General features: G+C 36.8%; 3 protein-coding genes across 3 annotated transcripts; all 3 read left to right on the top strand.

Moving 5' to 3' along the window:
* The first annotated feature begins 1767 nt into the window (after window positions 1-1767).
* Window positions 1768-6798, top strand: LOC135677045 (aspartic proteinase 36-like). The gene is made up of 10 exons (XM_065188910.1): window positions 1768-2065; window positions 2581-2710; window positions 2895-3154; window positions 3806-4033; window positions 5008-5170; window positions 5296-5369; window positions 5484-5580; window positions 5684-5750; window positions 6346-6417; window positions 6504-6798. The coding sequence occupies exons 1-10, from the start codon at window positions 1818-1820 to the stop codon at window positions 6668-6670; spliced, it is 1506 nt and encodes a 501-aa protein (XP_065044982.1). The 5' UTR covers window positions 1768-1817; the 3' UTR covers window positions 6671-6798.
* Window positions 6799-15250: 8452 nt separating this feature from the next.
* On the top strand, window positions 15251-18442 carry LOC135677044 (gamma-glutamyl peptidase 5-like). The gene is made up of 4 exons (XM_065188909.1): window positions 15251-15670; window positions 17161-17316; window positions 17405-17572; window positions 18064-18442. Exons 1-4 carry the CDS (start codon window positions 15329-15331, stop codon window positions 18169-18171), a joined length of 774 nt encoding a protein of 257 aa, XP_065044981.1. The 5' UTR covers window positions 15251-15328; the 3' UTR covers window positions 18172-18442.
* Window positions 18443-18922: 480 nt separating this feature from the next.
* On the top strand, window positions 18923-26673 carry LOC135677043 (ultraviolet-B receptor UVR8-like). The gene is made up of 8 exons (XM_065188908.1): window positions 18923-19157; window positions 20529-20684; window positions 24063-24221; window positions 24823-24993; window positions 25085-25216; window positions 25289-25402; window positions 26188-26277; window positions 26362-26673. Exons 1-8 carry the CDS (start codon window positions 18950-18952, stop codon window positions 26538-26540), a joined length of 1209 nt encoding a protein of 402 aa, XP_065044980.1. The 5' UTR covers window positions 18923-18949; the 3' UTR covers window positions 26541-26673.
* The last annotated feature ends 733 nt before the right edge of the window (window positions 26674-27406 follow it).

Here is a 27406-nt window from a genome sequence, read left to right as displayed (position 1 = left end):
TAATGTTTGATCTCGGTTAAATTGATTCATCATACTAGTCCATGGGTTAAATCTAATTTTAAAAATATTAAAATCTCGATTTGATATAACTTAGCCTTGTCAGGTATGGTTCAACCCATGTGGTTAGGCATGACCCAACCTACGTAACTAAGAACGATCCAACAAACGTGGCCAAGTATAGCTCAATCCATGTGATCAAGTATGGTTTAGCCCATGTGGTTAAGCATGTCCCAACTCATGTGACGAAATACAACTTAACTCATGTGGGCAAGTATGACTTAGCCTATGTAGCTAGGTATAGTATAACTCATGTCACATGGTCCAACCATATGATTAAGCATGCCCTAGCCCATGTGATCATGTACATCTCAGCCCATGTGAATGCTAGGCATGACTCAGCCCATGTAACTAATTACGATGCAATCCACGTGGTTAAGCATAACTCAACTCATGTGGTTAGACACGACCTAGTCAATGTGGTCAGGCATGACCCAACCCATGTTGTTAGGCACAACCCACTCCCGTGAGCTAGGTATGACCAAGTTTAATGGGAAGGCCCAACCCAACTTGCTAGTGAAGTTCAACTCAACTTGCAAAACTAAGTACTTGGGATATACATATATAATATATATGATTTATCCAATTCTATACAACATGGTCCAATTTCATCTTCTTGGTTAGTCTATTCTATTAAATATAAGTTAGATTAGTCTATTCCAATCCGATATTATAAAGACTAGATGTTAATTAAATTTAGTTTGATTTAAATTAATTATGTTATTTTAATTAAATTTTTAATTAATCAAGGATCGTTAAAGATTGACACCTCGTGTCTTTATGATTTATTAAACTTAAAATTTTTATTTAAAAATATTAGATAACACATTTTCAAAAATGGTCGGATAACAACACATTTTGAATATTCTTATAGCATACCGCTGCTATCAACTCACCGATATTTCTCATTATGCTTTTAATACAAGCAAGTAGGTGAGTCGGGAATGTAGAATAAGAACCGATGCTGCAAGAATGAATAGTCAGGATTGCATCGTCCACTTCCTGACCATGCATTATGTTGATAATTCTGGCGACGTAGTGAAAACAAATGTGTAGCAAAACAAGTCTGGATTGGATGGTTTTGATCCTCTACACCTACTCTCTTCTAATCGAATTGTATGATGCTGACATGCCAACAGTTTGGTGCTTATCCGAATTCCAATCACGTACGCCAAAGTAGGGCTCACGACAATCGACTCCAAGCCACCCACGTAACCATTGCACTCCAAATGGACTAATAATAATGTAATGCAATTTTATGCATCGATACCTGTATAAAAAGAATGATGTCCCGCATTTCCTAAGATAGGGTTTGTCAATCATTCAATAATGTAACATAATGTAATGCAATGTTATGTTATGTGATTCAATAAAATACTAGTATTTTATAAGATACGAGGAATAAGAGCAAGTGTTCTTTTGGAACTCAACCCACATATCACATGCCACGTTCCATGCAACAAACCCTCAATCTGTTGGGACGGTGATGGATCCGATAACCCGATATTTGGAACACGGAACCTTGCTTTGTACGTGTGGAGTAGGGCGAAAGCACCCAAATCTGAACCGGATCCGTACGCGTATCGAATGTGAACGACGGAGGATCCGATACCTGCTTTTAGGTGGGCCCCAGTAGTGGCGTCAAAGCAGGGACCGCGTTTGTTGATACGTCATCATTGACATCGATCGCTTTCCCTTCGTCTTACCAGCTATTACTGATTGTAAGATGAAGGCTGTGGCGAGGAGGGGCTGAGAGGGGGATGTGGATACCGGCCGTGATCCTGCTCGTCGTGGCTGGGACGGCGAATGCAGCCCATCTCGCTGCCGCCGGTCCGTTCCCGGCCAAGCTGAACCTGGAGAGGGCGCTGCCTACGAGAGGGGTCGGAGTGGAGCATCTCAAGGCTCGGGACCGCGCCCGGCATGGCCGGTCCCTGTTGGGCGCCTCCTTTACCCCCGCCGGGGTGGTGGATTTCCCCGTCGAGGGCTCCTCCAATCCGTTCACCGTCGGGTACTCTTTATTCTTGCGGTTTGGTTCGGAGTTCGATGTGTCTGGGATGGTGTTTCGTCTTCTCCTCTGGTTTTGTTAGAAAATTACCTTTTTTGCGTTCATTTGATTCTTCGGTTTGAAGTTTGATCGGTTTTCGTTTGGTGATAAGCCTTGATCCTGTTTTTAGATTGATCGGATGTTTTGCTCCTCAATTTTCGTTTTGTATGGTGTGTTTTTTTTTACTTAGAGTTCAAGTACTACGGATAAATTGCTATTTGTTTGGGTAAACCATTGTTGTTTATCTGCAAAATTCGATTTTTCCTCCCATACATTATCAATGGGTATTTCTTCTATTTTTCTTCTCGAGCTCTTCTAGTTTTTTATTTCTGTTGCCGCTTTTCTTGTCATCAGGATAGAAACATTATTGTTTAGTTCTCGCAAAATTATTGCTGAGTTCTCACAATGCTGGTATGCTAACTTTCTTCTTTCCTTTTACATATTGTTTACTGAGCTGTTGAATTTGGCCTTAACTGCAGGCTTTACTTTACTCGTGTGAAATTGGGGAACCCGTCGAAAGAATTTTATGTCCAGATTGACACTGGAAGTGACATCTTGTGGGTGACATGCAGTTCATGCAGTGGGTGCCCAATATCCAGTGGGCTGAATGTAAGACCCTGTTTCCAGAAGTTCCAACTCCCTTGATCTATGAGATGGATTTGATCCATGCCAGCTTGATTTTACAAAGTGTTGCTTATTCAGTTAAATGATAAGCCTTAATTTTTTCTGTCGCATATCTCTTCAGTGCTTCATTAGAGACTGATTACACAAGCTGTCCTTTGATCCTTTGCAGATCCAACTGGAATTCTTTGACCCAGAAAAGTCATCCTCATCGTCATTGATATCTTGCTCTGACGATAGGTGCACCTCTGCTCTCCAAACGGAAGAGGCAGTGTGTTCCACCTCTGGTTCCTCAAGCTCTCTTTGCAGTTACTCCTTCCAGTATGGTGATGGAAGCGGCACTTCGGGATATTATGTATCTGATACTATGTATTTTGATACAGTCTTGGGAAATGAGCAGACTGTAAATTCTTCAGCTACAGTTGTTTTTGGGTAAAACAAATTTCTAGATTCAATTTTAATTGTTTGGTCTCTTGTGTGTTATTTCATATGATTGATGAGCAAAGATTGGTTTTCTGGATAAATGCTAGTATAGGCTAATGTTGCAGTCCATACTTCATTTATTATATATGGTTTTCTGGATATGAACACAGAGAAATTTGGTTACTGTTTCTGCATGTGTTGTTTAGGTTCAGTAAGTCTTGAATCACGTAAAACGCAAGTACGTCAAAGAAGAATATAAATTCCTGTAAATAGCAGATACCTGAAATTTCAAGTTTAGGTAACATGACATATCTACACAAAATCAAACTAGGTTACCGGTTGACTGGAGCAAGAATGGGGAAAGAAAAGAAGTAGCTTCTTGTCACCAGAACTAGTACATTCTTGGTCAGTAAAATTTTTGGTTTTCTTTATTTTTTTATTATTTTGCACAAATAAATTCTTGCAATATCTTGGATCGAACTAAGAAGTTGTAATTTATATGTTTGTAGGAGCAATCATTTGAGTGTCAAAGAGAACATAAGTGTATTGTTATGTACATCTTTTTCCTCCCCTTATTTTGAGCTAATGCAATTCAAAGCTGAACATTAAAAATGCAGTTTTTCGGATGTACTCATAAATTTGATATTACCTTTTCCACAGATGTAGCAACTCGCAATCTGGAGATTTGACCAAATCAGACAGGGCAGTTGATGGGATTTTTGGTTTTGGACAGCATGAATTATCTGTCGTATCACAGCTGTCCTCTATAGGTGTTGCACCTAGAGTTTTTTCTCATTGCTTGAAGGGTTCGGACAATGGTGGGGGCATATTGGTTCTTGGAGAGATTATAGAACCGGGTATTGTCTATACCCCTCTTGTTCCATCACAGTAAGTGATCTTCAATGTAACATCTGATGGTGCTAATTGAAAGTAATGTCTGAAAAATTTTGCTCAAGAAAACTAGGACTAGTATGAACCTGCATATTTAGCTTCCTGTAAAATTGTTTATATCTACACAACTATGGTTATCTTTTTGATTCATCATCATGATTTAAGTATTTCCTTTCTAATAGATAACATTCTTTTTTTATTACTTTTTCATCATTGTCTTACTGTTATACCGGCTAAAAGTTTGTCAGTTTGGTTAACTTCTCAATAGATGCTCCAACGTATATTATCACATTTAGTCTAGTTACCACGTGGTATACAGGAAGCCTAATATCGAATATGTTATAGCACCTTAACTTCATGAAATATGGATAACATTTTCTAATCTTTTAGTTGCATTTTAAAATTTGCTTCTCCTCAAATTGTTCAGTAGGTTTTAAACTAGACTTGCAGCCACTAGAAAAAGCCAGACCTGTCTTGGCATTAAATACTTTGTCACCATGAGTTTAAGTTGCATGATCTGGAAAATTTTTCAAATTTAACAATCTCCGTTGGAAGAGATTTTGGGTAAAAGCATTGAATCAAAATCTTTATCAAAGTCATGAAAATTTAATCTATTGATGTGGAATATCATCCTTTAGCTGCAGGAACTTAAGCTAGCTTTTTAGAATTTTTAATGACCTTAAAAATGAATTTCTTCTTTCTACTCCTAACCTTTACTAATTATATATGTTCATAGAGTTCTGACCTGAATTTTCTTGCCTATCTAACTTTATGTTCTCCAGGTGATTCTTCTATGCAGATTGTAAAATTAATGCTGAATGTTTTGTTTTCTTTGTTCACAGACATGTATTTTCTATAGGATATTTGACAGAAACCACTTTTTCTTGAATACTCTTCCCCTTCCTATCCTAAGTGTTTTTTCCTTATTCATAGATATCTGTGGGCTCTGATTGCATTGATTTGCATTTCAGGTCTCATTACAATTTATATCTAGAAAGCATTTCTGTCAATGGGCAAATATTATCCATTGACCCATCAGTTTTTGCAACATCAAGCGCACAAGGAACCATCATTGACTCTGGGACTACATTGGCTTACCTTGCAGAACAGGCTTATGATCCTTTTGTTAGTGCGGTAAGTTATTGTTACTTCTGGAAACAATGATATGAAAAGTTTGAAAGTATGTTTCTGGAAACCACCTTTTGTGTCTTGCTGTCAAATTTGGGTTTATTGCTATGACTCGCATTTCCTATTTGCAGATAGTTTCTTCTCTTTCACCATTAGTGCATTCAATCCCTTCTAAAGGAAACAAGTGTTTCATTACTTCCAGCAGGTTTTTACCACACACCACAGTGTTACTTTTTTTTTCTTATTTTAGCAATTTAACTTAGGTGTGGTACTTTGTTCCTCGATATCTTTGCAACCTAATACATCTCCAAATCTACAGTGTTGATGAATCATTTCCTTCCGTTACATTGAACTTTAAGGGTGGTGCATCCTTGCCAGTAAAACCTGAGGAGTATCTTTTGCAGCAAGTTTCTGTTGTAAGTCCCTCCACAAGCTTGATGTCATCTTCTCTATGCCATGCAACATATTATTACTATATTAGAAGTATCTGATAGACTAATATCAAATGCTCATGTGCAGGATAATTCTATTGTATGGTGTATTGGCTGGCAAAGGAACCATGGATCAGGAATTACAATACTAGGAGGTTTACAGACTTCACCTTTCATTTATTGTTTCTCGTAGATTGGAATCTGTAAATATGTGGATGGTGTGCTGAATGCTGTCATATCTCAAATGGATGTTATCACGTCCTTTTTTAGTGTTACATGGACTTTTTCACACCATTAAGTTCTGATAAAGGTAACATAAGGATTTCACACCTAAGAAGCCTTAGACACATTCATTCTACAGACAGATTAACCATAAGCTTTTTGAGAATTACAAGTACAAACTTCTAAAAACCTGTTGAGATAAGAAGAATGTATAATAAGAATTTGGATCCTGTGACTCTCAGGTGTTGAACAGTTGAACTGTATGGCCATCCCCATCCAAACATTTTGTAGAGGGAAACTAAGTGTATCCTAGTGATATTAGATGTTGCTTATTTCAGGTCTTCTTCCTACTACGAGTGTTCTATATGTCATCAAGAAATCATAATTTTGATATTTTGCCATGTGAATTTCCTCTCTAATGAAAAGTCCATTTCTTCATCAAGACAGTATGCTAATCACATTTTGCTTTGGATTGCTGCGCCGTCATGTATCCTCCATATCAAGAGCTAATTATACCGTTCTTTCCAGATATCGTTCTAAAGGACAAGATATTTGTTTACGATTTGGCTAATCAGCGCATAGGCTGGATGAATTATGATTGTAAGTCCAAGTACCCATATTTCATTGTCTTCTTTCATGACTCTCTTTCAGAAGAATGATAATTTTTCCTTGTATGTTGTACACAGGCACTCTTTCTGTTAATGTTAGTACATCATCTGTTAAGAACGAGTACCTAAATACCGAGCAGCTCAATGTTAATGGAGCATCACACACTGGATCGGTCAAGCTGCTGTCAACTAGCATTGCAATTGTGCTTGTATATATTCTTATGCTACCCAACTTACGACGATAGCAATGAAATTGTAGCTCCAATTGTTCTTGGTAATGGCGACAGACATTGAGTCAATATTTGATTCAATTGTGAGGACTTTTTCCTGTAAATGACATTCTTCATGCAATACTAATTTGGATTAAGTTGAAGCCTCTGTTTAGAACAGGTATGCGATTCTGCTCCACAATTTTGTAGCCTAAGGTAATTAACTCTTTGATGTTAATCATATTCATATAAAATTACCTTCAGTCATGATTATACAAGATGAATCAGACTTCTTGGATTGATGCATTCACAAATAAGATAAGGAACCTCAATGTTTAGTACTTAATATTTTATAAAATATTTAATATCATATTTAATATTTTATCCTTAATGGTTTCATTAATCATGAAAGAATTAAAAATAATTTTGCTAACCAAATTATATGTGACTAGTAAAACAATTTTATTTGATCGTGACTCTATACCTTCTTCGTGACAATAATGTTATTGAAATCACGATAATTCAAATTGATAGTAGTATATTCATCAAGTTGATAATAGTGTATATATCTATCAAAATATGAATATTCAATCATTTCAAATTGATTCGATAAGTCAATTTATAACTATTGATTCCTTATAAATATCTTAAGAATTTTTATTATAGTTTTTCAATGAGTTATTCCTGAATTACTTTGATACCTTTGTGCAAAACTTATGTATATATCAGGCTTCCAATAATGGATATATACCACATGTATGTCATATACTCCTTCTCCGAATCATTTTATAGATATTATTTTTGACTAAATATATTTTCTTTTATAATTGACACAATTGAAGGATAACAATATTACATTCTAAATATTTTTATTTTTATTTTGATAAAAACCTTTCAAGATAATTCTAATGATCTTTTTTATCTATCTTTATGAATCTCTACGTCAATAACATCAAAGGCTTCGTCTAAATTTTTCATCTAAAAAATTTTGAGAAAAAAATATTTTGTTTTAGGTAGTGCACTCAATTATTATTTGCAAGTGTCACTAACATATAAGACTAAAAGAATTATTTTGTTCTTACTAACCTCAGCATACACACATTAATTCATAATATTTTCAATAAAGACCAAAGAGATTATAATAGTGTATCATTATCAGGAAGCTTGTTTTAATTCATATATTAACTTCTTTAACTTACAAACCAAATTATTTTTATTATAAAACGCCTCGTAGTAATTCATTTATACTTCTTTAACCTAACATTATTTTCACATTTATTTGATATAACTCTAAGTCAAAATGAGTCATCTTTATTCATTATATTTCATGAAATATTTAATATCATTTTTAATACTTTCATCCATCATAAAAATAATTATGGTAATCTCCTCATATGTTATTAGTAAATTAATTTTATTTGATCATTAACTGTTACGGAACTCCATATCATAACAAGAATGCTATTGAAATCAGTATTCCACGTGGCAATCATCCACATCCTCGTCGCCTTTCGGTTCTACGCCATCACATTGGAGATCTTTTGGCCGAGTACCTCTACAACTTCGGCACCGTCGCGAGGCCGCTGGGATCGTACTCACTGAACGTGAGGGTGGCCGGGCATTTGTACGACACGGAGGCATTGAAGCAGAACAACGGCTTGAAGAAATGTTCTGCTTCGGTGACGGCGGATATATGTGCCAAGTTTAGAGCGGACATGACGGCGACAGAGAACGAGATGGCCATGGGAAGCTTCAGTGGACGAGGAAAAGAGGAAGAGGAGACGGGCACTGCTTCTCTTCAAGACGAGGTTAATCATGTAAGTGCTTGAAGAAATGTTTCGAAAGCTACTACTATTTACAATTGTTTCTCACTTGTTTGGAAAAGGATCGACACACACTTGCAGCATTGTGGTATGATGTGGAAATTGAGTTTACTTATTCTCTTTCTTGCTTTATATGATTGTTCTGCTCTGCACTATTTCCAATTTTTGTATTGTGAGTTCAGAGCTGTTCATCAACATCACAACCTAATTTGGTGTTATGATAGCATATATGAATGTATTTTGGGGTCCTCATTTTCTATTGGAAAATTTTTCAATGTAAGAGGATTCGAGCAAGATGAAGATGGGGCATGTGTGAGTATTTAGCTTTGAGTTGCTCGAGCTACTTAGCATAAAAAAGAGGTATTGCTACATAATTTTAATATTTGGTCTCATATTTTTCAAGTTCAAGATTTTTGCTCCCTCTCTCTCTCTCTTATTCTAGACTTTTGGTGGTATCAATATAGACATTTTATCTTGAACTTGCTTACTTGATAAAAAGGAAAAGAATATTTATATTGGAGCTGGTTGTCTTACAGGAGGTAAGGATCAAATCTTAGGTTCTTTTTTATGTGTACCTTGAGTTTCTTTTTTTAACTTAGTTGATTATGTAGCTTTTGTTACTATTCTAATGCTATGTATTTTTACAAAAAGAAATCATGCATATTTCTTTTTAGCACAAGTTTCACATGGTCTGTATGGATCAAGCATTTCTGACCTGAAGACAAATAAATTCTTATATGTCATTAGACCGTGCAACTATGTGATCTTGAGTACATGCACATCATTGACATTTCAAGAACACTTATATTAGAAAATATTCAAATATGAGTCGGATGACATAATGAGTTTGAGCAACAAGTTAAACAAGTTAACTGTTTAAGCTTTTCGGTTGGATGAGTGTCAAGTCTCACAGACCGTAGTTCTGACAGTTTAACTCAAATTGGAGTCATAAAATTCTTAATAAATTTCAAGGGCATAGGTTAATAGCACCAAATTGTTTAATGTGAGTGGCTGCAGAAAAAATCTTGGGTGATGTGTCATCTGATTGGGGTAGCTTCGAAGAAACAAATTTAAATGATATGTGTGCTTTCTGATTTGGTTGTACTATGCAAGTGAATTAAAAATATTTAGCAAATTGTGATGACTGTAGTGACACATTGAGAACAGGAAGTGCCACTTTGAAGAAATTTTGGGTAGTTGAAGAGAGCTTTAAGTAATCTGTGATTTATATGTTGTCTGATTTGGACTCTAGCAAGGCTTGATGAGTATGAAAGCACATTGACAAAGTAAATTGTTATACAATACCCATCTTTGAGTCATCAGGAAGATAAGTATGCTGATTTGAGTTTTAGCTTCACACCTCAACCAGTTATGAAGTTTTTATGAGTGTCAAAGCAAACTTGTACATAACCATCTTTAGCTAACTTAATGAAGTTCTTAGTTTAAGACATTTCTACCAGTTATGAAGAATTGAACAAGGCTAGATGACTTAAAATTGATAAAGCAACTTGTTGTACATAACCATCTTTTCAGACTTCAAACATGAATAAGCTAATTGAGATTTACTGTCAGAATTCTTAGTTTAGATACCTCAAATTGTTGTTCATAACCATCATTCTAGTCTTCATACACAAATGAGCTAATTGAATATCACTTTTAAATAAGTTCCTAGCAAGGTCTGCCATACCGTACCATACCGGAGTTTCGATCCGGGCTTAGTACGGTACGGTACGGGTGTACCGACCGGTATACCGAGGTGTACCGAGCGATACACCTGATTTTATCGATTTATCCCTCCAAAATACTTGAAAATTAGAAAAAAAAAGGTTAGGATAGTGTTTTCAAGTTACAAATACATACTTCTTGATTAGAAAATGAATACATACCTCTTGATTAGAAAAGTTAGGATAGTCTTAATTACTCTCTAATTAAAAAAAACGAATGCATACCTCTTAATTAGAAAGTTCTTCCTCTTAATCTTTCCAAATTAGCCTCGATTGAATTCATAAATCGTTGTTTTATAGAGTTTAGGAGAGAAAAAGAAAGTTTGAGAGAGAGTTTAAGAGAGTATAATGAAATAGGGGAGAGAAGAATGGTTTAAATAGGAGGAGAAAAAGCTCCAACGGTCAACACTGTAGCATTGCTACTGTGTGGTACCGAGCGCGATTTTGCCCCGTATCGCCCGATACGGGGGTTTTTGGGGCGTATCGCCCGGTAGCGGGCGGTACGCTTCGGTACGACAGACCTTGATTCCTAGTTAAAGGCATTCAGCTAGTTAGGAAGACATTCTGATTGACAAATCAAATTGTTGTCCATCTTTGGATCTTCAAATACAAATAAACAAATTGAGTTTTAGTCTCAATGAGGTTCCTTGTTTAAGACATTCAATTCAGCCAGTTAGGAAGACTTTTAGATTGATAAAGCAAATTGTTGTACAAGAGCGTCTTTGAATTTTCAAAAGGAAATAGCCTAATTGAGTTTTAGCCTTAATGAAGTTCCGACTTCAAGACATATTCATTTCAACCAGTTCTGAAGACCTTCTGATTGACAAACCAAACTATTGTACATAACCATCTTTGAGTCTTCATAGCAGATTGACAAAACAAATTGTTATACACAATCATCTTTGAGTCTTCATAGCGCATTGACGAAACAAATTGTTATACACAATCATCTTTGAGCCTTCATACATAAATAACCTAATTGAGGTTTGGTTTTGAAGTTCTTAACACACCTCAACCAGTAAGCAAGAGTTTTTTGATCAAGTCTGCTTTGTTGGTTCCAAAGCCATGTCTTACCTTAGCCACCTAAAGATTATTTACATCTCAAATAGCCTATCATGAAGAGTTATGGTTGCTGAACTAATGAAATCATGCTTTAATGCTCATCACACTCTTTCATGCTACCAGATCAATTAGTTGGTTGCAGAAAGGGCAATGGATCTTTCCAATTAATTCATGCATGTGAAAAAACACTGCAAGGGAAATGGACTTAGGATACACAACAGAAGGTCAGCAATCCAACTTAGTTGGAGCAATGGCTGATGTGAGGATTGATATTTTGTAGAGTTAAGTGCATAAATAAAAGAGTTTGGGAGAGTACCTTATGGCTTATGCAATGGTCCTTTCCAGTCTGATCTATTTTGACTGTTAAATACATCAGTGGTCCTCTTTTTGTATGCATGGAAACAGACCTCTGAAAAGATTGATACCATTACAATAGAAATTATATAACCAACAATAGCAGTTGGTAAATTGTAATATCCATGCAAATTTCAATCAGAATAAAGGAAAATAGTTACCAACTGTGGTGGTAATTTAATCGTGGCAACATATGTGGAAGGTTTGTGAGGCTAGCTTGAAAACTAACTTAATTAATGGCCGCGACACAAAGGACTTTTTGTTTGATTTTTCATTATTTGATAGAAACATTCTGCTTGCTTGTAGTATTAGAATAATTGTGCAAATATCAAACAAAACTCAGCTATTAGGGAAATGCAACTTGCAAATGATTATAATGGTGATGTATCTGCAACATCAAAGAACAGAGAAGTGCATGATGATTTGAAAATTTATACTAATCTTCTGGTACAGTTATTAATTTCTTGAAGAGTCAGCTCAGAGGCACCTTCATTAGGTCAAATAAGATATTTCCATTTTAAGCTATTTTGCTGACAACACAACCACGATGAAGTTCTCCACATGCCTCATCGCTGTGGAAAGAGACCTTTTAGTTTAATGTTCTCTTTGCTTCTTTGCAAGTTTTGGACCTTTTCTTGTATGAATAAGACATTCAAATTAGTGATTCTTACTTCACAAGATTGCCTTGAGACATTGTGGGTTTCACCTTTCAGTGCACTATGTCATGTCTGTTGCTTGAATTAGTTGCTACAAGGCACAATTAATTAAAGTGGAGACATAAAAGGAAGACACCAGTAAGTGGCGTGGTCATTACGATACTTCTGTTGTAAAGATATGCTGTGATATCACCTTAGGTGGAGATATAATTAGGAAGCAAATTGTTTCATGACAACATTTGCTAGGCTTAAACCTAATGATCCAATATCTTTTGCTTAGGAATAAGCAGAAGTGCCCACATGTGCAGAATCCTACAGAAGTTCAAATCTTCTTCCTCAGAAATGCAAATTAGCTCTTTCTTGTTCAAGTCATGTTCTGAAAATGTAGTATTTTGAGGCATAATGTAGATATGGATAAGAAAGTGCTCATCCATGTTTACCTATACATCTCCTCTCAATAGAAAGATCCAATTCTAATACTTGAGTGAGCCACTTAGAAACCACATAGGTTTGCAAAAAAATTGTTCTTCCACAACTGCCTTGTTTACAGAGATCAGTCCAACAGCATTTTTCTGTCATGCTTAACATATCCATAGCTGCACTCTTCTGGGAACAAGGCGATGGGCTTTTGCCAAGAAGAGCTACTCTAAACTATGAAAGGAAATTTAAAAGATGATGTTGCCTCCAGATATATTCTCCTAAGATATATAAAATTCTAAGGCACCCAGAATGAACAGGGCAAGGATTCCATGAACATCGTGGTTGGATAAGGAATCAAAATTTTAAATTGGCAAGGTGTTTGTTTTATCAGTCTGATATTGGTTATCTGTATGGTTACTAACTCATAATTAAAACATGATAAAAGTAAATAGGCAAGAGGTTTGTTTTATCAGATGACATGAGTACTGTTCTCTTAAGGGGTGAGAAGCTAGTGAGAAGCTAAATCAGAAAAACAAATCTAGAGGGAATATATTCTTCCTGTTTCTCTATAGAATAACAGAGGGCTGTCCTTCCAAAGAACAATCCCTGTCTAGGACTTGGGCACCACCTCCACTTCAAATGATTCTGAGACAAGTACCTCATATTCTTCAGTATCTTTGAAATGTGAGCTGATATGTCAATGGCTCTTCTTCAGTACCTTCAGAAATCCTCATTTGAGCAGTTCAGATTCTGATCTACTACATCAGTGGGGAGGTACTACATCCATTGTCAGGTCAGTTGGATTGAGTGTGTTAAGGGCTTGGAATTGTTGACTTGTCTGTCTTGTGGTTGCAGCTGGTGAATTGATCAATGCCCAATCTCATCTTTTCAATGGACTTGTGATTGAAGATTCAAGCTAACACAAGAAGTGAATGAATTGTCTAAGATTTTGTTGACAGCACCATGTCCCTGTTTTCAGATCTAGTGTGATTTAGCTGCCAATAGTAGCTTTTGCTGCTGCATTAATTGTCCACTAAATTTAGGACTGAATGTGGAGTTGAATTAGGCCTATCATTTCTGATATTTTAGCTTAGTTAGCAATTTTTTCCTGCTTTCTTGCTTCTTATCAGTTCATTTGATCAAGTAATGGAGATTAGATTGAGGAGATGATGCAAAATGAGTTTTTGCCTTGTGGGTATTAACAAGGTGTGGATGTTAAATCAAATGGAACACTCAAGAAAAAGGTCTTTCTTACTGTAAAGTTAGGTGTGCATTATTTATGCATGATGTTCATTACTTTTTTGTGTCCATAGAAGATGGAATCCATCTTGGGATACAAGATGACAAAGCATGTCACATGGTGGGAACAAAAAATTGGTGCAAGACAAAGTTGGCAAGACCAAGAACAGAAGTGTGAGATTGAAATTTGCCATGTGGGTATTAGTATTATGTGGGTGTTGTAATTAATGTTTGATAGAGTGGGTGAGTGAAATATCTGATGGGATATTTGTGGATATTATTTCTTCGGATATCATAATATTTTATTTATTCTACCTAAAAATGAACATTTTCTACATACATTTACAAACCTTAGAAATCTTCCTTATATCACAAACATTATTCCATTAAATCCTATTAAATTCCACTATCAAAAGGCGAGTTAATAGTGTGTAAAACAATAATTAGATAATTCTTAGTTCTTTGTCAGTCATATGCCAAGCTTCTCGGTTTTAATTATCTTTATATTATTTGGGATAATTGGTTTGAATATTCGATCATCCACTAATTTTTTATTTAATAAATATCAATAAATTTGCATTATTTTTTCAATCAAACTAATAAATAAGATCATTGTTACAGTGATAGATATCATGTTTCAGTCCATGTATAAATATCTTGTGTGCTATTTAATGCAATAAACTCAAATAAAAAAATTTATTAATGAGTGTCTTGTACATCTATTTAATATAAAAAAAATCGACTAAGATATGAAGGTAAAAATTAATTTCTGCTAAAATTCCTACTTTATACTAACACACCTTAGTCATTTGAGATTGTTCATCAAGATTGCACTTGATGTCACAATATTAAGACTCAAGTTTGCATAATATGCCAACATACATTGTGGCATTAACACTCCAAACCTAATCAAATCTGTGATGCAAGGGATCCAAATAATTTAATTAATCCCTTCTGAGTTTGTCCCTTCACACTCCAAAATTGCTCAAATCTGTGCTGCAAGGAATCAAAATTTAATTATTTCTTGGTCAGAATCAAAGCTGCATTGCATTCATTTGGAACATTTTGGGACATGAACTGCATCTGTTCCTTTGTTCTCTCCTCACTGTTTCTTTGTTCTGCATGCCACCACATCAAGTCTTACACCCACCAATCATGTAATGACACATCATCACAAGGATTGCTTTGGTCCCCATAACTGAACATGGAACTCTTGCCACCATTCGCCTTTTCTCCTCTATAAAGCACCTTCTCCCCATCACTTTAGCCTCTCTCTATCTCTCTCTCTCTCTCTCTCTCTCTCTAGAGGGGAGCTTTCTTCTTCTTCTTCTTCTTCCATACATCATAGGAAGCAAGAGAGCTCCTTGGTTTCTGCAAACGGTATAATAGAGAGAGAGAGAGAGAGGAGAAAGGAGGATGGGAGGGGAAAATGGAGGCGAGGTGGGGAAGAAGGGGAGGCGGAAGTTCGCAGTGCTGCTGTGCGCCGAGGAGTCGGAGTACGTGAAGAAGGTTTACGGAGGGTACTTCAAGGTGTTCGTGGGGCTGCTGGGGGAGGAAGGGGAGACGTGGGACGTGTACCGCGCGGCGCGCCGCGAGCTGCCGTGCATGGAGGACGTCGGCACGTACGACGGTTTCGTGATCACCGGCAGCTGCAACGACGCCCACGGCGACGACCAGTGGATCAACGACCTCGTCTCCTTCCTCAAGACCTTGGATTCCCTCAAGAAGAAGGTCCTCGGTGTCTGCTTTGGCCACCAGGTATACCCTCTTCTCCTCAGTAGTGCATATCTTCTGTCTGTGAAATTACCCCACAGTGGAAACCGGTAATAGTTGGAGCACGCAGAAAACATGATCTTGGAGATTTCTTTTAGAGAGATGAGAGAGTAAAAACAATGTGATCAATGTTTGATTTAAAGCTCTGTCGGTAGAGATTGGATGTGACAGATACATAAGCCAAGAATATCATTGACAAGCCTAGGCAGGTAAGAAGTCTCATCAAACGAAGGTTGATTACTTTATGATTGTGAATAGATTGGTGTCTTTCATGCTTATACCGTGGTCGAAAAGCCCCCATTTGAAGGAGGAGATCAGGAGAAGACTTTGACGGGAAGAATGTGGTGCATGCATAAACAGGGACCCAATCAAAGAATCTGGAAACTGCCATACCTATTTCCACAGCTTGATCATACTCTTACCAACTTTGATGTGACTGGGGAGACTGATTCTAAGTCCAGTCTATGTCCTCTCTGAGCTCATCCGGAAGCCTCCATTGTTTTGATGAAACCTACTGATCTGCCATTAGGACTACAGATTAGCCTTGATAGTTTTCAATCAATGAGAAGCTAAGTTGTTTATTTGTTTACCTTTTTAATAAGGTCAGAATACAAATGGGTCAGTCTTCTTCTTGGGGTTGGAGCCCTGGAAATTTTGTCTCTTCATCTTTTATTTTCTTTTTTTATTTAAGCCTTCCTAGATGGCATTCAAACAAGAATTTTTTTTATGACAATAGTACTAATATTTTTTTTTCTCTTAACTTGATTTGACATCCATTAAAAAAACGATGCTTCCATGATTCCATCAATGTGAAATCTGAGAAATACTATTGTACTCGAGTCTTATTAGTGTCATCTTTGCAAGGAAGGGAAGAGTTTAATTTGGTAGCTCGAACACTGCTTAATTGGATCTCAAAAAGAACAAACTTTATCATGACAGCAAGATTCACTCTCTAGGAACAACATATCATGTGGTGATGTCTAGGGATCAGGTATCATGTGGAGACAATTCATTTGGAACATCCACAAGAGTGGGTGGTCATTAAAGCTGCACAATGCAGGATCAAGCATTGCCAAGTAGCTATCTAAGAAGATTTGTTGCACCATGGGGACCACGGAGGAGATCCACCATCTCTATCCACTGACCACAGAGTGAAGCACCATCTAATTTAGTAACCACAGTAAAGGAGCCATGGCACAACACTCTTGTCACTGCACTGCCACTGGCCCTCCTCATCCCCATTTCCAGCTTCTTCCTTTCAGAAAATGACAACTGGTGACTGCTTTCTCTCTCTCTCTCTCTGTCTTGCATATATGGTATAGACATCATCAACTGGGTAAAACTGTCGATGTGTTTTATAAAGAATATATCAGAAGAATCTTGTTGATGTGGGATATCTATCTCTCGGATCAATGTGTTCTTTCGGTAACCATGACCAGGAGGCATAGTTTGATGACATCTTCGTCTGTATGCAGATTTTGAGCCGAGCTTTGGGAGGGAAGACTGGCAGAGCAAAGAAAGGATGGGATATAGGAGTGACCTGCATCCACCCCTCTCACTCCACCATCAAGCTGCTGGCTTCTCTCCGCATCCCCTCTCATCTCCCTGTCATCGAATTCCACCGCGACGAGGTTGGCGAAGACGGCTAAAGAACTCAACCTTGCTGTGTCCTCTCCTCCATGCATTCAGCTCATGCTTGATGACCCGCTTGCCGTGCAGGTGTGGCAGCTGCCGCCCCATGCGGAAGTGATGGCTTGCTCGGAGAAGACCGGCGTCGAGATGTTCAGATGTGGAGATCACATCATGGGCATCCAGGGTCACCCGGAGTACAACAAAGACATTCTCCTGCACCTCGTCGATCGTTTGCTCCAGCGTAATCTCATTCAGGTACCTTGTATCCATCGGTATTTATTGGTCTGATGATGATCTGGTGTAGGTATAGGTATTATCTTCTTCGAACGATGTTGAACTGCACAGATCGGTATACTGTTCGATAAACTGATACTGTAGATTAGATTCAAAACCTTGGTTGTGATCACATCTGTTCAGAATCCAGGAAAATTATGATACAACAGTTTTTTTCTTTCGTAGATTTTTAGATCTTAATAGATTTTTTCTCTTAAAAAAAATATATGGTGTTACTGTTCATATTCATCATCATTTAGCAACATGAAAAAAGTAAAGCATGCATTGTTTCATTCTTCAGACTAGCTAAATATGATGATGACAATGAAGGAATTAATAGTCGGTGTCAATTTCTAATTCTCAAGAACTTTGAACATCAAATCTTTTTTGAGGAAACTTCACATTTGCAACTCTGAAAAATGCAAATATACAATTCTTTTCTATTGAAAGTTGATACAAGTGTACTCTTGCAGACTTGTCATGCTGAAGCAGCAAAGGCAAGCTTGGATGCACAAGAACCAGATCAAGAGGCTTGGAAAAGGCTCTGCAAGGGCTTCCTCAAGGGGCACATCTCATGGTAGCTAACCTTCTTCTGGATCAAACATGGAGCTAAAAGATGTAACCCCTACTGAATTCCACAACTTGTACATTAGCATCACGAGGAGCTCATCATCAGAAGTAGTTGCATCAATTTGGTTCAAAACTCACATTCATGTAGTAGGTGTTTCAGAAAAGAACAGTCATTTCAATCTGCTGTGTTGGATGCAACTTGCTTATAAGTTGTGGATCAATTTGATCAAACAAGTTACATTTCTTTCTACTAAATAAATCGATGAAGTTTATCAGTGCTAAGTTGAGTAGAACAAAATTGCCCCTCAAATTTGTGTTGTGTGCAATAGCACTTTCAGTAACAAGAGCCATTTGTCACAGATAGAAACAGTACCTTGAGACTGTCATAAGTAGAGAAAGCAGCAAAAAGGGATGTGTTTATTAAAGCCAAATGCATCAGAAATCATCAAAACATATGAAATTTCTCTCCAAGTAAATATATATAACTTCAATATATCTGAAATTTCCCTTCATAGTACTTAAGTTAACCATCTCAATACAACTCATATTAACTAGTTTAAGTTATATATACATATAAATATATATGTATATGTATATGTATATGTATATATACATATATACATATACATACATATATATATATATATATATCCAAATTGTATATGGAATTATATTACAAATTATCTTAAAGAAAACCAAAATTTATATTTTTATTTCAAATCCTAACCATATTATAAACGTGTTCTGAATCGCGAAGGGTAAACGAAAGAAGTCGAAGAATCGAATACGATGGAGATAGCTGAAGAGGCGGTGGAGATGGCGGCGGCAGAGGAGGAGGAGGAGGAGGAAGTGTATGCTTGGAGTTGGGGCGCGGGGACCGACGGACAGCTAGGGACCGGCACCCTCGAAGACCAGCACCTCCCCCAGCCCCTCCCCCACCTTCCCACCGCCGTATCTAGGGTCGCCTGCGGTGGCGCCCACGCCGTCGCCCTCACTGGTACTAACTCCCCCCATCAACCAACCCGGAATGAGTTTCTGTTTCTGTTGATTGAGATTTTAGCGCAAAATTGTAGGGCTTTTGTCGTCACTCGATTCAGTATTCGGTACTTTCATTCTTTCTTCATGAAAGATCCTTATTTTGCTTGATATAGAATTAATAGCTAGAGTTTCTTCTTTTAAATGATGGATAACACTCCTTGTTGATTAATCCTAAGAGAAACATTAAAGGGAATCACTTGGAAATTGCAAAAGATTCGTTGATTGATTCTTGATGAGTTTGCCACACGGTTTGACGCCTTCACATGATGGTAAATATAATCCATCTTTGGCTATATTTTGATGAATTTGTCCTTCTGGATAAAAAAAATAAAAAATAAAAACTTAGCCTTTCCACCAATTTTACAGAGTTGCTTCTTGATTGTGTGAGCTTTAGCTATAATGAGGAACGTGGATTTTCAGCACCAACCCTTGTCTTGGATGGCATAGCATCTCTCCTTCCATGAATGATCTGCCATGAAGGGTCTGGGGTTCAGTCTCTGCTCTGTTGCAGGCCCAGTATTCCCTCTCAAAAGAAAACAAAAAGGAAGAATAATTTATAAGCAAAAAATGTCTCTCCATGGTTCTTCTTGAACACAAAAGACTTTTATATCACCTTAGACATTTAGTTTACTGTTCACACACAGATCATTATTATATTCATAATAGATCATTTTTTCTTTGTGGATACATAATTTCCAGGAGTGATATTACTTGTTTTATTTGCCATCATTGATCTTCTTAGAATGGATGTTTACTGCTTAGGTCTAATGGCATCTTACCCTATTTATCAGTAATTTTGTGTATAAGAAATTACCATCAAATTGCTGGTGTTGGTTTTAGATGTAAAGTTCTTTTTCAATATAATGTTCGCCAATGTACTTGAGAAATAGTTTGGTTTCAAGTGTTGATTTTAGATGTAATTTTAATGTATTACCTTTCATAAAAGTTTGTCTTGGATCCTCTTTCTTTAACACACTTCATTGGATGTTTTGATGAACTCCACATAGTGCCTTTGATTATTCTCAATTTAGCTTTATTTTGTCTCTATTTATCTTTTTTTCTTTTTTAATACTGAGGTTATCCTAAAGTTTTCGCTGCTTGATGTGGAACCTAGTAGCTGTTCTCATCCTCTCCCATCATCTTAGATTGAGCATGATTATGGTTTGAAACTTCTAAAGTTTTATTTCTTACTGTTGACCTACTGTTTTCTTCTTCACATCTAGTATTTGAGATTCCACCTATCCGGTCCTGTATAGTTATTATTGTAACAGATTCTAGAAGCATTTAAGTTATTTAGGTGAAATGCTTCACATGACTTGACCTTTTGTAGGTGATGGTAGGGTTTTGACGTGGGGAAGAGGTACACATGGTCAACTTGGTCATGGGAAGTTCGAAAGCTGTTCCCGACCGAAGCCTGTAAAATTCCTTGAGAGCTTAACTATGTCCTACGTTTCTGCTGGATGGAATCACTCTGGTTTTGTTACAGGTTTTTACGTGCTAGAATGATTATTTCCTCTTCATTGTTCCATCTAAATTTTAAACCGAAAGGCAGTATTCATTCTTAAAAAATTGTTCTCTCATGAGCCAAATTTTAAGTGATTGTGAATCAAATTGTCTGCTTTATTTCTAGATATACGAACAAGTGAATTTTTGTCTTAAATTTATCCTAGGGCATTAAATTATGTGCCATAATAACTTATGTTGACTTTGGTAATGCTGCAGATTTAAACAACATAAAACTTGATGAAACACTATAGTTATCTTTTGGATGCCAAGTGGTCTTAGGACTCCATATTACAAATTGCATATTTCAAATGGTAAGAAAAGCTTCCTACGGATCTTTATCCTTTTAATGCATGCTTGTGAAATCATAAAAGTCTTGTTATACTTCTGAAATTGTGATGGTAAAAACTTCGGAGGGCTTTTATTGATTTTATGAATTTTGATATTGTTTCTGGAGAAATCAGTTTGCATTTTGTAGCTTATTACTAATCTTAGGAACAATACTTACTATTATGAGGCAAGGAACAAATTAGACTTCCTACTGTAGTTCATATACATGATATTATTGATGATCAGTGTTTTTAAAAGTGCTAGGCGCCAAATGGCATCAAGGTCCCAAAACTCTCAAGGCATTAGGCACTCGCCTAGGTGATCGCCCGAGCGAAACAAGACGCTCTCGAATATTAAAATTTAAAAAACATATTACGATTGATAAGTATGATCAAAAAAATAAAAATGACATATCAAATTGGAATTATATAAAGTACCAAATTATATTGTTCATCGTCTAATAACAAAAATGTCAAAACAAGTTGGTGCGCCCACCTTAAGCCGGTTCATCAAAGTAATTGTACTGTTATGTTCTAAATTCTAACTCCTAATAATGCATCCACCTCAAACGGGTGCATCAAAGTAATCAGCGAAAGGCTAATTACCTATAAAATGAGAAAGAGAGGAGATTGAGAAGTAATCGAAGAAAGGTTGTGGACGAAGATGGGGGGAAGTGGAAACCAGCGGTGCACAAAGTTGCAGATGGTAGCAGACGAAGCGAATGAAGTGGACTAAGGTGGCAGACGAAGTTGCCGACGGCTGCGAATGAAGCTGCAGTGATGGACATAGCAAACGAAGGCAACAGGAGGGTTTTGCCCGTTGCTTTCACTGGGTCGGTCATAGGGTATTAGTTGGTTTGATTAAACCAACTTAATCGTCCAGGCTCGAACTTGAGTCGAATAGCGACCACTTTGTCTTGAGCACGCACTCGAGTCGCCCAGTGTTGGGCCCAAGTGCATGGCCAAGCGGCTCTTTAGTAAAACGCCCCACCTCGAGGTTTCTTGAGGCGCTCGAGTCTTGCCTCGTCTCGCCTAAGCGCCTAGGCAAGCACCTTTGCAAAATACTATTGATGATAGCTTTCCAGATATGAAGGTACCCACTTGAAAGATACAAACCTAGCATTAAGCTCCTGCTTTAACCAATAATGCATGCATAAAGAAGAGAAATAAAATTGGCTTTATAGATTTTTTTGACTTTGAATTTTAGGGAGAGAACAATTTTATAGAAGAGATTAATTATGTTTAGAGGGTGTTCTCAACGGATACATTTGTAATCTTAATGTGTCCATTTGTTGTTAGGTTCATGGTTGGATTGTTTAGATTGTTGTTTCCCTAGATATCCATCATCATAATTCCGTTTCTAAATTTTGAATGATTTCTTCCCTCGATGCTAAGAGCTGAGAACTCGTAGTTGTTGCAATAGCTACTCTTAAGAATAGAATCCAACATGATGGTCTAATGAAGCTTAAAGTAGTTTGCATCTTGTGCAGCTTAAGTAGTTCAGGCTCAAGAAATTTGAGCATTGTGTTCATTTTATTATCCATATAAAACCACCCATTAATATCCTTTCGATCGTGCTGTGTGTTTTGAACACGACACAAATATTGGCTTTGTCATTTAATTATAATGTTGGTTGAATGCAATGCCATGATTGTTACTGGTTCTGTATCATGAGCATCAATTACAGCAAGGACACCTTATTTTTGCACGGCGAAGATTTGGGCTGTTAAATCCCACTCATTTAATTGAAGCACAATGGTGAAAGTAATTTTGCTTTCGTAGTGGCTGGTGTACCAACTCAAATAATTTCAGAAGACAAGAATTTTAGGTTTCTGCTAATTGTAAATTTCTACAGCTGTCTGAAGTGCCACTTCATCAATATTGAATTTCCTGGTAGTATACTAGAGTTCTATCCCAAGAAACTGGGTAGTTATTTATTTATTTTATTAGTAGAAATTTGATGTTGTTTTTCTCTGGGTTTATACATCCTGTTACATATGCCAATTATTGTTTAACCTTTGATAGCTATGTTTTCTTGTTGGAAAATATGTTTTAGCTTTTGTTGCTAAACATTCAAATATTGTGCACCATGTTTTCCCATCATACTTTGTGATTCATCTATAATCCATTATGAAGCTTTGAGGCTTCGTGGATCATATCTTATTATAAGCATATCATTTCATCACTAGAATTGTGTTTGCCTACTCATGGTAGTTCCATAGGTTAGAAAGATTGCATATGGAACTATGGTTGTAACAGAGTGATACATCAACATTCTCCTGATCAAAGTATTCCCTAATTTCCTACTCTAAAAAACATAGGTACCTGATTCTGCAAGCATCATGTTACAACAGGATGTCAACATTGTTTATTTGCAAGCAAACTCATATATCCATCTTAATTTGCACTAGAACATGTAGACTGGTATGAGCACCAGTTGTTTTGTCAGTTCATGTCAGTTTTAACTTATACACAGTTGCATTATTCATTATAATTCTCTTGCTGTGTATCGTGTATCATGTATACACTCCTATAGTATCTGCTCCATGATCCACATCTTGTACTATCTGCCTATCTTGGTTGAGATTAGTCAGAATCCATTAGAAATGGCTGGAATTGCCCAAGATCTGCCAGAATTAGCCAAGTTATTCTCTGAATTAGTTCTGTTTTGGACAAGATTGGCATGTGGTTGACTCAGATTGGTATGTGGATCAGCTAAACTCAACCTGCATAGTCTGACAGATCAAGGGTGATCCTTGAGCTGGAATCACCTTGCCGCAAAGTATTGCGAACTTGGATCACCTCGTATCACCCATTTTCTGACTGGTTCTTTATTTAGTTGCACAATTATTTATTCTAATTCATTTCAGCCACCAACTTAGCATTTGTTTTTGTCTCCAGCTTTTTTGCTCTTTTTCTTGTAAGCAACTGTGACTTCTATTGGTCATTCTGATATTCTTTTGCTGTTCTTTTAGAGCATCTATCTGAGTTTTTTTTTTCTAATAATGGATCTTCCTCATATCCCTTCATAGATATGGGATGTCTCTTTATGTGTGGAGATGGCTCATTTGGACAGCTTGGCAATGGGGACAATCAGTCACATGGCTCTCCCTTTAAAGTCCTATTTTTTGTTTCACAACATGTTAAGCAAGTAGCATGTGGAATGCGTCATTCTCTCGCCTTGGTAACAGGTAAAAACATTCATGAGTTTTAGCTCTGTATTAAAATTTATAGCTCAACATGCTAATTCAGTTGGCCTTTTACAAGTCACATTTGCAAAGTTGAAGAAGAAAAGCATTGGTGTTAAAATAAGAGACCATGCATGTTATTATGAACTCCTTAGTTTAAGAATTATATTTCAGAGAAATTTGATACCGTGACATCCTATTGATCTCTTTTATGCTCTTCCCACAATCATCAAATAGAAGCTTGGAAATTTCTAATAACTTTTAGTGCCTTTTGGCTTTTGCCATGTTTGTCATGTGCTTGATTATGTAAGTATGAAGTCATATTCCTATCCTAACGTTCATCGCCTTGGAAATATTCATGTCTACACACTAGTGTAATCGTATCATATTAAGGAAATCTCTGTTGTGTACTCTAGCTGCGGCTGCTGATAAATTCTATGTTTTTCTTGATAAGCAAATCTTAGACCTAAGCTTCATTCTTCCAAATAGTAGGACAACATTGTTTTGAATATGTTCAGAATTTTGCTTTCAATATGAGTTTCTCATCATCATGGATGTATCTTCTATTAATCAGTAATTTTAATACACCATACTCTTTAAGCAGGATCTTCAGGTGATATGATTTATGGTTTCGGCTCTGGGAGATATGGACAAATTGGTAAGCATCTATCTGGATGCCAAAGATCACTTAATCTTCCTGTGGCTGTTCAAGGATTTGATGACCGTAAAATAGTCAGCATGCATGCCAATGGCGATCATAGTGCTGCATTATCAGGTATGTCCGTATTAATTAAATGTAATAGTGCTTATGTTTTTCCTCTTGACTTTTTGAGTTATTAAACATGCAATTGCTTATTTTGCATCAGCTAGTGGACAGTTATACTTATGGGGTAGACGATTCAGTGGAAATGTTGATAATCATATCCCCCAAATTGCACCGCTGTCTCTACGGATTTCACAAGTTGCTCTTGGATGGAATCATGCCTTAGTAATGGCTGGTACTTCTTTTTAAGAGTAGTGTTAGATTATATATATAGCATGTTATGATTAGTTTACCGACTGCCTCACAGATGGATTCGTTTATATGCTTGGTGGGAGCCGCCATGGTCTACTCGCAGAGACTCGAAAAGTGAACTTGGTGGAGCATGGATTACCTACGCTTGCTTCATGTACCACCTCAAATGGTATCTTTTGTTCTTTTTTATATAAGAAATTATTGACCAATAAAAAGGAATCATTCCATGTATTTACGGATGAAATTATCTCAATCTGTATAAAAATCAAGCTGGCAACGTTTGACTTTACCTGTCTCTTGAGATACCAAACTCTTGCAAGACTAATTATTTCATATCTTTTGTTGTTCGCTATTACTTTTTTTCTATGTACTGTAAGATTTGGTTCTCTCATACTCTTCAGGCACTGATGGCTGAACTCTAAATTTACGGATGAAATTATCTCAATCTGTATAAAAATCTAGCTGGCGACGTTTGACTTTACCTGTCTCTTGAGATACCGAACTCTTGCAAGACTAATTATTTCTCATATCTTTTGTTGTTCGCTATTACTTTTTTTTTATGTACTGTAAGATTTGGTTCTCTTATACTCTTCAGGCACTGATCCCTGAACTCTAAATTTTAAGTCTTGACAACAACAGATTTGCATGCACAAGGCTGAGTTGCTATTCAAATTTGGTATATTTTGTAGCCATCTGATGTGATTCCCCATTAAAATGACCAATTGTTTTTGGTATACAAATACTGAATGACTCAAAAGTAGGTGAATTACTGATCTGGTGAGAAAAGCCTTTACTGTTAGTCAAGATAAAGCTCTTATAAATTGGCATTCTTTGTCAGTACAGTTATTCATGGCTTAAGTGACTCTGTTGAATATCATAGAATTTTAAATATTCTTTGCTTTAGTCAACTTGATTTGTTCCTGGCAAGTGAGTCGTCTTATATATGACTCCTAGGTTCTCCTCTCACTCTGGAGAGAGTTCCCTGCCTTGATGAGAAGGTGGTGAGCATTGCAGCAGGTGCTGAACATTCTGCTCTTGTAACAGGTGATGAGACAAACAACAGATGGTTGCCTCTCTCTTTTTTCTGTCTGATGCAATTAAAGTTATTTACTATGGCATATTTATCAGAGAAAGGATCGATAATGACATGGGGCTGGGGGGAGCATGGCCAGCTTGGCCTGGGGGACACATCTGATCAAACACGCCCACAGGAGGTAAAGTTGGACTGCAATGGATCATTTCTTTGGACTCAATTTGCAGTATATTGTGGCAGTGGATTTACAATTGTCGCAAAAGCAACAGAGTAATATTGTTTATGCAAGTCCAGTTGGAGAGTAATATCGTTTATGTAAGTCCTGTTGGAGATGATGTAAATTGAGCAGCAAATTATGCTAGGGATTAAAATTTTGATTCATTTTGAAGAGGGGACTGATTCAGATATTTGTATTCTAAGTACTTTTTGTGTTTTACTTTTAATAAGGTCTGTCATACCGAATCGTACCGTCTGGTATCGGTCCGACAGACCAGCGGTACGTGAACTGCACTGTAGCAGTGCACTGTAGCAATACTACAATGCTCGGTACACCGGGATATATCGTTCGATACATCGTACCGTATCGTACCGATACCAAGCCCAGGTCGAAATATCGATACGATACGATATTACGAATCTTGTTCTTATGATGTATCATCAAATAATTAATATATGTATTCTTTTTGGGGAAAATAAAGTTGGAGATGATGAATTCTATTTCTCTGCCATAATTCTGTATGATTTCTTCTTGTAACTTTTCAGACTCGAAAGTTGGAGCCTTCTGCTTCTAATGTAATGTAGTTATAAAGAGTTAGGAAACCATAATTTTCTTCACATGGCTGAAGGCATGGTGGTCCGGTCACCGCCTCGTGCTCCGAGGCTATCTTAAAATATTTCCTTGTTCTGTGTCACATCATGCAGCACTGTAGTGCTTATGGGTACTACAGGTGAGCATATGCTACACGGGATTGATAGGAAATATTTTAATAATTAACTGTCGTTGACATGCTAAAAAATGTGAAGGGGAATGTAGGGGGACGTTGACCTTTGCAGAGAAACCATCGAGAAGCTAGATTTCATCTGGAGTCGATCTTAATATTATCTTTAATAGGTCAAGATTACGCGAAGACCACCTCAGCC

Source organism: Musa acuminata, chromosome BXJ1-6, assembly GCF_036884655.1.
Source record: "Musa acuminata AAA Group cultivar baxijiao chromosome BXJ1-6, Cavendish_Baxijiao_AAA, whole genome shotgun sequence".
Lineage (NCBI taxonomy): Eukaryota > Viridiplantae > Streptophyta > Magnoliopsida > Zingiberales > Musaceae > Musa > Musa acuminata.
Note: the sequence above shows the minus strand (reverse complement) of the source record. Positions and strands in the feature narration are given on the sequence as shown.

Bases quoted from the DNA above. Each gene is read 5' to 3' on its own strand.
- LOC135677043 (XM_065188908.1), top strand. From the start codon at position 18,950: ATGGAGATAGCTGAAGAGGCGGTGGAGATGGCGGCGGCAGAGGAGGAG. The intron at 19,158-20,528 runs GTACTAACTCCC...GACCTTTTGTAG, and splicing joins CCACGCCGTCGCCCTCACTG to GTGATGGTAGGGTTTTGACG. The intron at 20,685-24,062 runs GTTTTTACGTGC...ATCCCTTCATAG, and splicing joins TCACTCTGGTTTTGTTACAG to ATATGGGATGTCTCTTTATG.
- LOC135677044 (XM_065188909.1), top strand. From the start codon at position 15,329: ATGGGAGGGGAAAATGGAGGCGAGGTGGGGAAGAAGGGGAGGCGGAAG. The intron at 15,671-17,160 runs GTATACCCTCTT...GTCTGTATGCAG, and splicing joins GTGTCTGCTTTGGCCACCAG to ATTTTGAGCCGAGCTTTGGG. The intron at 17,573-18,063 runs GTACCTTGTATC...GTACTCTTGCAG, and splicing joins TCCAGCGTAATCTCATTCAG to ACTTGTCATGCTGAAGCAGC.
- LOC135677045 (XM_065188910.1), top strand. From the start codon at position 1,818: ATGTGGATACCGGCCGTGATCCTGCTCGTCGTGGCTGGGACGGCGAAT. The intron at 3,155-3,805 runs GTAAAACAAATT...CCTTTTCCACAG, and splicing joins TCAGCTACAGTTGTTTTTGG to ATGTAGCAACTCGCAATCTG. The intron at 5,370-5,483 runs GTTTTTACCACA...CCAAATCTACAG, and splicing joins TGTTTCATTACTTCCAGCAG to TGTTGATGAATCATTTCCTT.